Source organism: Macrobrachium rosenbergii, chromosome 7, assembly GCF_040412425.1.
Source record: "Macrobrachium rosenbergii isolate ZJJX-2024 chromosome 7, ASM4041242v1, whole genome shotgun sequence".
In the NCBI taxonomy this organism is placed as follows: Eukaryota; Metazoa; Arthropoda; class Malacostraca; order Decapoda; family Palaemonidae; genus Macrobrachium; species Macrobrachium rosenbergii.
The window spans coordinates 36,195,369-36,205,042 of record NC_089747.1 but is presented as its reverse complement, the minus strand read 5'-3'; the positions used below and the strand labels follow the sequence as shown (position 1 = coordinate 36,205,042).

The following is a 9,674-nucleotide window of genomic DNA, read 5'->3' as shown; positions in this document are numbered from 1 at the left end:
ATATATATATATATATATATATATATATATATATATATCGGAAAAAGATGACATAATAAAACTCTGTCATCCAAAGCGAGACAAAACACGAACGAATGATGAAGGAAGGAGCATAGGCTATGACGCAAAATGTGAAGGATGAAGGTTCACGGGACAAAATGAGAACCTAACATAAAATACAATATAATGAAAAGCACCAATGAGGGAGGATGGAATGGCGGTGATAACAGAGTGAGTGAAAAAACAAATCGATTGGAAAACGAAAGAGCTTCTGAAAATATCCAGACAGAGACTCGAAAGGAAAGGACACCGAAAGGAAGAAAAGACTGACACAGATCTCATCAACGGAAAAGAATGGAAAGACGAAAGGGAAAATGATATCACCTTCTTCAGGATCAACACCAAGACGGAGATTATTCTTATGAATATTTGACTGGATTTTCCCAACGGATTTTCTCTGAGATGAGAAGTGAATAGTGGAGCAAGGTAAAGTAAAAGAAGGTGGACAGCTAAGTAGAAAGAGGCTCAAGGGAAAGGGTGCGGGGAGTAAAAGGCAGAGACAGTTCGCACCCGCGCCCTGAGAAAGAACTCCGAAAAGAACCCTTAGTAACTTCGACAGTGTGCCACACATGACACATTATGCATTAACCCTTGGCGGGGATCAAGACGAAGAATGAAAGTAGAAAAAAAAGGAACGACAGGAATGATAAGAATGAGATCAGCGAAGAGAAATGAAAGGCAAAATAAAATGTGAGAATGTGCAATGAGGGAATTTTAAAAGAATGGGAAGACAATAATAAAAAGGGAAAAAGACGGAAAGATATAATGTTGAAAATTTGGAGCACTCGGTAGAGATGAAAGCATAGTAAATGGGAAAGAAAGTGAAGAATAGTGAGAACAAGTGCAATAAAGGACGAGAATGAGGTTGGTTTGTAAAGAACGTTAACTATTAAGATAAAGAATTAATACAGTAGCACTGACTTCTGCACAAGTATCAAACCATGGCAGAGAGAGAGAGAGAGAGAGAGAGAGAGAGAGAGAGAGAGAGAGAGAGAGAGAGAGAGAGAGAATCATGAAAAATAAAATAACTGAAGCTATAAGACATCATCATCTGGGAAATTACAATTGTTAGAAGGACTGTGGTTACACAGAAGTAAACAGATGGTCGTTAAATTCAGATTAAGCTAATTATACAGCAGCACAGACCCTCAAACAAAAGGTTGCAGGTTGTCAAAGAACTAAGAGGGCTGATGTGGATATCTGAATTCGGTTTAACCAAACGAGAAGACCATGATGTGGATATCTGAATTCGGTTTAACCAAACGAGAAGACCACGATAACCAATCAGATGAATGTAAAAACGACTACTGCCACCTGCATGACAAGAAAATGTGCAATTAAATAAACTAGAACGAAGCATTTCTAATCCGCACAGTTTGTTTTAAACTTAGTGAACAAGGTAAAACGTTGAAAAAAAAAAAACAGACTTTTGCCGACACAAAGTATCAGATTGCCTAGCAAGTACTGCGTTATCGACACCTGACAAGCGTGTTATAAATGCGCCCTACCATTTAAATATTATTTTACTTGTTGCATGAGACGTCTTTATCCTTTTCAAAGCGGAATTATATAGAAAATGTCGAATAAAAGCTTCTTAATTGCGTGTTCTGTGTTCATATGAAATTCAAATTGCCTTCGCAAGAACTACATGCAAGCCTCGAAATTAGCGCGAATACATATCGCTACATCATATTTGTGGCTATCTAAAAACATGCAACTTGCTAAAATGTACACAAACAGCATTTGAACTGAATGTCTACCGAAAAAATAATAAAAGCATCCGCGATACCTATTTAAAAGGTGATAATACGCCGATTTAACTATCATACCAAAGTACGCAGCATGCTTTCCACATTTATGAAAACTCACCTATCGTCCCAAAGCAAAGTTCGAATGAGTCTAAAGTCGAAAGGCAGCTCCGCGATCCTTAAACACCATATTTTACTTGCAACACCAAAAGGACGGAGACCGGGGGGGAAAAACAAACGTTTCGTGTGAAACTCGGCTGTCGGATTGCTAACAGCTCAGAACATAACGCACTTTACTTTAACAGTTCCAGATACATACTGATGAGACGATCCAGGCTACCAGAATAGCAGAAGTGCGCACGCAGAACGTTTACCTGCCAGCTGCACGATAATAAGTAACGCCACCGTTGTGGTGATGAGACACTTGAGTGTGTAATTAATGAGAATGTTGTTGAAATATACATTCGTAAATCATGTCATGTTATTCACCGGTGACGTAGCTACGTGCCAATTGAACAGTATTCTTGATTACGATATTTCGAAACCGCTTCCTGTGAGCGGTAAAACGAGAACGCTGTAATGATAAAAATGTATAAGTATTTTCATTAAAAAAAAATTCTGCTAGCAATAATGAAATAACAAGCGTATCTTGATAATAAGATATACAGGAAAAAATTTCGATAAGGTATATCGGCAACAGGAAAACCTACCATGTTTTTCTATTGTAATTATTTTAGGTTTTGCATAAGGTTGTGCATTTCATAATTGTACAGTCATACATAAACAACCAAATATAAACACACACACATATACACAACATAGAACCGTTTCTTTAACGGGGAGGCTCCGGTGAAAAAGAGATAATAATCAGTGCTATATTGTTATTTAGCCATCAAATCGTATTGGAACTTTCGACCGCCCTGAAGAAGGCTTCGTCAAAATTGGCTGGTTTTGCAAAAGACTCAATCGCAACGTTTTAAACACCCTTATACACATTGAGCCATCACCTCTCTCTCTCTCTCTCTCTCTCTCTCTCTCTCTCTCTCGTACACACACACACACACACACATACATGCATACGACTGTTCTGAGGATGTCAAGGAACTTGGGTTCTCTCCACTTTCCTCCAAACACTTCTGTTGTCCTCCTGTCTTCCAAGATGGTCAGACCATCTCAAAAAATCCTTTGCCATCTTTTTGATACCTCTAATCATTTTACGTCTGCGTATCACCGTGTGTCTCCCCTTTTCAAGCCTTCCCATGAATTTTTTCTCGACAACTTCGGCCCTTTCTTTTGTTTGTTAGTACAAAGATTTATCTTGAAAATTATGTCATTAAGTTAAACTAGCATGATTTTGGACGACATGCGGTATAAAAGGATATTAATTCAAGATGGCTATTCCCTCACACTTCTGCAAACCTCGAAATCAGAAGCAAAGACTGACTATTGGAAGGAATAAAGCTGAAGGTAGTTCAAGTGTGCTAGTTACCTACAGTTCAAAGAGCTTACAATGAGCTCAGTTCGTTTTATGGGAAATTCATTGTCTCTCAGCTGATGTCAGCGGTGAAGTGGGCAACTTTCTTTTGTGGAGCGCAGCCAGAGCAGAGTAAGGGAGGCCCCAGCAAACTTATCCCTGAGGGGACCCATACACGCTCACTCCAAACGTCAGTTAGGCTGTCAAACAAGAGATTTGCAAGCCAGTTTGACCGTTTATGGGGGTAGTTTGTACTACTGAAAGACTGGCCTGTGGTGTGAAATGACGAACTTACGTGATTACCGAAAAACTAGCCGTCAGTACTGGAGTACTGACAACCCTTTTCATCGTGTGCGGAGAGGCGTGAATTATAGTGTCAGTTGGGCCTAACATTTCGAGAGTGCGGTTGAGTCTGTGAACTGGCTAGTGATGTCGACTTCACGGGAAGAGAAGACCTTTTGGTTGGAGTTTATTGAACTCTATAGAGGACAACTTTCATTATGGAAAATAAAAAGTGCTGACTATTCTGACAGACGTAAAAAGGGAGCGTCTTATGATATTTTAGTTACAAAAATTACAACAGAAAGATAGTTCAGCTACTAAAGATACAGTAGCCAAGAAAATTAACAACATGCGTTCTACTTTTCGTAAAGAGTATAAAAAAGTAATCAACTCGCAGAGATCAGGTGACAGCAGCGAGGATTTGTACTATCCAACATTATGGTAGGCTACTTTCAATCGCTGATGTTCCTCAAGGACCAGGAAACTCCAAGAGAATCCCTGAATAATATTGATGAGGTAAGGAAAATTTCCCATTCCATATAATCATGTTTATTGCAATGCAGAAACCATTTCCATATTTTCAAATGGTAAATGCATATATAAAAAAAGAATCTTTGTAATATTGTAAATCAGAATGTAAATACAATTAGTTCCATAAAGAAATGTTTATAAAACGCACATAGATCAAAACAGTGTTGTATTAAGAATGAATGGAGCAATTATATATATATAGCCTATATACATATATATATATAAATTTCTGACTCACGTCGGGATCGAACCCAGGTCTCTCAGGTGGAAAGTATATATATATATATATATATATATATATATATATATATATATATATATATATATATATATATATATATATATATATATATATATATATACATACAAATCAGTGTTTAGTGCATCGTCTGTTTGTGCCAGGATATTGATCCATCAGTAATGAAATAGTTCATAAATTGCTCACGAACTTGTTTAGCCTCTTCTGCTGGACGCCTGTAGTATCCTTCACTTAAACCTGTCACAAATAGAAAGACAATATAACAAAGGAAGACAAAAAAATTCTTAACTTTCGTTGTAAATGATGAGTTATGTTACAGAATTCGGTAATTTTTAGTAAGACTCCAGCCAGTCATTTCTAAAGAATCAAGCTAGCCATTTTTGCATGAAAAACCATTTTGGGTTTTTCATCCAAAAATGGCTTGGAAATGATAGGGCACTAAAAGAACCTAAAAATACCAACCTAACGTAACCTAGGGGTGTTTACTGGTTACAATTTTGCCGTATTATCTATGGAAGGGGATGGGGGCCGGTATTGTCTTACCTTATAAGTCTTAATTTGGTTAATTTATTGAGAAGAATTTTTTTTTTATGTGTTTTACCCAGAAAAATATAAATTATAATGAGGGAGGTAGCTGGAGTCTTCCGAAAAATAACCCAGAATTCTATGATTAGTATGCTTTTTCGTAATTTTCTCCTAACAGTGTACAAATGTTGTAGACTGCAATGGCAACAAAAGTAATTGGGAATATTGTAGTCTACCATTAACTTATAAATCTAGTTTTCTATATTTCTCGCCAGGCAGTCTTGTTTTCTATGAGTTGTATGGGAGACTTCTATATTTCGTTCTACAAAATCTGATTTTATAACTAAAATAGCCTAGTTTGGTGTGTGTGTCTGTGTGCTTGTGTGTTGGTTTGGGTCGGGGAGAAGGTGCTAACCTAATTAGAATGTGAGCTATGTGCGTTTCTAAAGAACAAAATGGGTTTGGATTGGCTTGAATTAACGACAGTGTCACAGTGAATGTACACTCGGCAAGAAAAGTGAGGATACAGTTTTCATTAGATTTCGTTCATCGAATTTTAATTTTTTTCTTACAGAAAACACATAATCTCGGTAAATTTACTCTAGAATATGAAAATACAATGCAAATTATATCATATATGTTAAATCTGCAAAACAAAAACGTTCAGATACTTAAAAACACCATGCATGTCCGAAGTAATCAGAATTTCTCAAATGACTTCGTTCATAGAGATCTAAAGGATAGTGTATGGATATCTCGGTGTAGTACTTTTTATCAGAACGGCAATATTTACTCGTTTTCCGTTATGAACAGGCTTATTATTGCATCATCATATGAGGTAATGATAATTTCTTTAATTTTTATAGATTCATATTTGTATTTCATGGTGTTAAAGGTCAGCTGAAATTAATGGCAGTAAGTGTTGTGACAGCTAGGGCAGGTTGACCCAATCTATTTAAATCCACAAGAGTGTTCTCTATGATGTGCGGAGTACCGCGCTAACTTCGGCGTTGAAAACACAAGTAACTGGATGTTTCTTAACGTTGCCATAGTCTCTCTCTCTCTCTCTCTCTCTCTCTCTCTCTCTCTCTCTCTCTCTCTCTCTCTCTCTCTCTCTCTCTCCATTGCTAAAACATACTGTACAAATATAGTATCGCTCAATCTCTAAAAAAAAAAAAATAATGAAATGAGTAGCTCTACATGTAGGCCTAGGCTTACACAACAGCTCTCTCTCTCTCTCTCTCTCTCTCTCTCTCTCTCTCTCTCTCTCTCTCTCTCTCTCTCTCTCTCCCCATAACATTGCATTCGTTCCTTTATTGTTTCCCAAGTTTTTCGTTGGACATTGCTCAAATTCAACTCTTGATTTCATTATGGAAGATCGCGTTTCCGATTATGCAAGCATTCCGTTCATTGTGGTGTCATAAATTCATATGTGCAAGGTTACTTCGTAGATTATGTGGAAAAATGTTTATTTTGCTCAGAACTGTCGCTGCAAATTACAACTTGAACGAATACTGTAAAGCTTACTACTGCATTTAAGTATCAATGATTTCAGAACCGTAGAATATGATTGAAAGTTATAGGAGGTCAAGCAAAAAACAAACACAATAAGACTGAAGCTCCTCCCCTTTCTAAAGTTGCCAGATGCCTCATTATTTAGCAATATATGTCCGAAGATTAAAAAAACTGTATCTTCACTTTTCTTGCCGAGTGTACAGTACTGCTTTAAAAGGTGTGAAAGAAACAAGCAGGATAAGGTTACTGCTGATTTATTGAGGACACAGGCGGTTTATATAGCTGCGGACTGACGTCACGCCGAGGAATACAATGAGAACTAGGGTGACCTGAGGTCAGTAACGTTTGACAATAAATACAATGAACAAATACACTTTGAGTTACACAAATGGACAATAACTAAGTTGAATACATTCTGATACCTGAGAAAGAGAAACACATAACATACAAGTTGGTGACAGGTAAATATTTACATAAATCAAATTAAATGATTGGGTATGACTGGATCTGCGTGACTCGTTATCCTAGGAGCGGCGATCCTAGGAGAGGCAAAGAAAACGGGTCGCCACCACAGAAAACCCGCTTATCGGGGACTTAACAAATACTCCCCCCGCCCTCAGACATGGGTAACGTCTGATTAATCGGCGTATCTGCTGGGGCGCTGAAGGGTGCTGCGGCTACGTGAAGTGAGCGGGGGGTTGTGCTGTGCGTGGGAGCGGCTGGCTGCAGGTGTGGGCAGACGTTTCCGGGGGCGGCTGCTTGTCCTCTTTCTGCAGCAACCTGACTACGGAGACGACTGCTCAGGCAGAGGGTGCAGTGCGGTGACATCTGTGTCCTCCTCCAGGAGGGAGGGCTTGATGCAGTTGACCGACATCCAGTCGTCCTTTCTGCGAAGGGCGAGCCGGAAAGCCTTGTTATTCCTTTCCAGTACGAGGAAGGGCCCCCTGTAGGGCCTGGTCAGTGATGGACGGACGGCGTCATCCCTGACGAAGACGTGAGTGGTGGAGGACAAGCCAGGCGGCGTGAAGGCGACTGATCTGCCAGTGTATGTCCGCTTACAGGGGGCGAACTTGCCGACTATATTGCTAAGCCTCTGGACAGATGGGTTGTGGCGGTCCTCTGTGACTAGTTCGCCTGGGACTACGAGAGGCTCGCCGTAGATTTTCTCAGCTGCGGACAGGTCGCCATTGGCTCTGGGGGCGGTTCTCAGCTCGAGGAGGACCCACAGCAGCTGGTATTTCCAATCCCCAGTGGTGCAGCGGGCCATGAGGGACGCCTTCAGGGACCTGTGGAAACGCTCAACCAAGCCATTGGCTGCGGGGTTGTAGGCGGTGGTGGTGCGATGAGCTGTCCCCAACAGGCTTGCCAGGGCGGACCACAATTCAGATAGGAAGGCAGGGCCCCTGTCGGTAGTTATGTGGTCCGGGATGCCGAACCGGCTGATCCAGTTGGAGAGGAGGGCCTCAGCGCACGCACTGGCAGTGGCTTCCTGCATGGGCGTAGCTTCGGGCCACCTGGTTGAGCGGTCGGCAATCATCAGGAGATATCTGGCCCCGCCTGACGGGCGAAGAGGCCCGACGACGTCGGGGCTCTGTGTGATGACCAATTTTAATGGTTTGGCACTAAAGGCACTGTCTCGCCCAGGTCCTCACTTCCTTCTGCATTCCATGCCAGACGAACTTCTCTGTCAGCAGCTTGGCCATTGTCCTGACAGAGGGGTGGGACAGCCCATGGATGATGTCGAATACCTGGCGGCGATGGGAGGTGGGCACCAGGGGCCGAGGCTGGCCGGTGCTGACGTCGCAGAGGAGATTTGGATCCCGAGGGGCGAGGGACACGTCCTTCCACTTCAGGGACCTGATGGCGGTGCGGTAGGCTGGAGTCTCCGGGTTGGCGGCCTGCTCCCGGGCAAGGTCCTCGTAGTTGATCCCAAGCTGCACCGCGTTGAGCTCAATTCTGGAGAGGGCGTCTGCTACAGGGTTCTTCCTGCCGGGGAGGTATTTGACTGAGCAGGTGAACTCTGCGATGGCCGCAAGGTGTCGTTGCTGTCTGGAAGACCATGTGTCCCCCTGCTTGGTGAAGGTGTGGACCAGCGGCTGGTGGTCCGTGTAGATTGTGAAGGGCGTACCCTCCAGGAGGAACTTGAAGTGCCGGACTGCCCAGTATACTGTGCAGAGTTCCCTGTCGAAGGTGCTGTAGCGGGCCTCAGTGCGGGGGAGGGCGCGGGTGATATGGGCGGGAGGTAACCATCTGAATCCGCGAGGTTTGCAGTTAATTGAACAAGGGAGGGGATGTCCGCGTCCATGCTCGCTCTAGCCCTCTTAATTGGAGTGGGATACTCGCGTCAATACGGGCTTGGAAGCGCGCCGTGTGAGTCTGCTATATATATATATATATATATATATATATATATATATTTACTAACAGGTCCTCATTATAACTGGATGATATCTAGCGGAGATATTCATTCAGAAAAAGTTACAAGGTTCCTAGGACTAAAACAGACCTCATTGTCAAGTAACCGTAGAGTGACGGACACGCAGTCCAGCTGTATTCATATAAATGGTCATTATTTCGTACCACGTAAGAAACTAGGGAAGCCAAGGTATTTCCGGGCTTTTATTCCCCTTGTCAGAGCATTCTGATCACAACCTTTTTACATGAGTATATTAATGCTGGTCGTAGCAACATCAGGAGGTTGCAATACGGGAAAATTACTGGGGCATTAGGGCACCTATCGTGGTTATCGTCAGGAGATGATTTGCTCAGTCATCATCAGGAGATGATTTACTCAGGCATCATCAGAAGGTGACTTACTCAATCGTCATAAGGACATGATTGACTCAGTCATCATCAGGAGATGAGTTTTCAGTCATCATCAGGAGATGATTTCTCAGTCATCGTCAGGAGATGGCTTACTCAGTCATCATCAGGAGATGATTTACTCAGTCATCATCAGATGACTTATTCAGTTCATCACCAGGTGATGATTTACTCAGTCATTATCAGGAGACGATTTACTCGGTCATCATCAGGAGATGATTTACTTAGTACTCACCATTCATCATCAGGAGATGATTTACTTAGTACTCATCATCAGGAGATGACTCACTCAGTCATCATCAAGAGATGACCTGCTTACTCATCATCAGGAGATGACTCACTCAGTCATCATCAGGAGATGATTTACTCAGTCATCATCAGGAGATGATTTACTTAGTACTCATCATTAGGCGATGACTTCCTCAGTCATCATCAGGAGATGACCTAGTCAGTCATC

At 41.8% G+C, this 9,674-nt stretch overlaps 2 protein-coding genes across 4 annotated transcripts in view; both read right to left on the bottom strand.

Moving 5' to 3' along the window:
- LOC136840304 (centrosomal protein of 104 kDa) overlaps nucleotides 1-2,128 on the bottom strand; it is a 571,779-nt gene extending 569,651 nt beyond the window's left edge. For all 3 annotated transcript variants that reach the window (XM_067107005.1, XM_067107007.1, XM_067107006.1), the window contains exon 1: nucleotides 1,930-2,128. The gene's annotated coding sequence lies outside the window, so the exon portion shown is untranslated. The remainder of the gene's footprint in view (nucleotides 1-1,929) is intronic.
- Nucleotides 2,129-7,178: 5,050 nt separating this feature from the next.
- Nucleotides 7,179-9,222, bottom strand: LOC136840394 (uncharacterized). The gene is made up of 3 exons (XM_067107075.1): nucleotides 9,212-9,222; nucleotides 8,027-8,644; nucleotides 7,179-7,797 (listed from the first exon to the last, which is right to left on the bottom strand). Exons 1-3 carry the CDS (start codon nucleotides 9,220-9,222, stop codon nucleotides 7,179-7,181), a joined length of 1,248 nt encoding a protein of 415 aa, XP_066963176.1.
- Nucleotides 9,223-9,674: the final 452 nt, after the last annotated feature.

Coding starts and splice junctions, on each gene's coding strand:
- LOC136840394 (XM_067107075.1), bottom strand. Junction 7,798..8,026: donor GTGAGGACCTGGGCGAGACA/GTGCCTTTAGTG, acceptor AACTACCGACAG/GGGCCCTGCCTTCCTATCTG.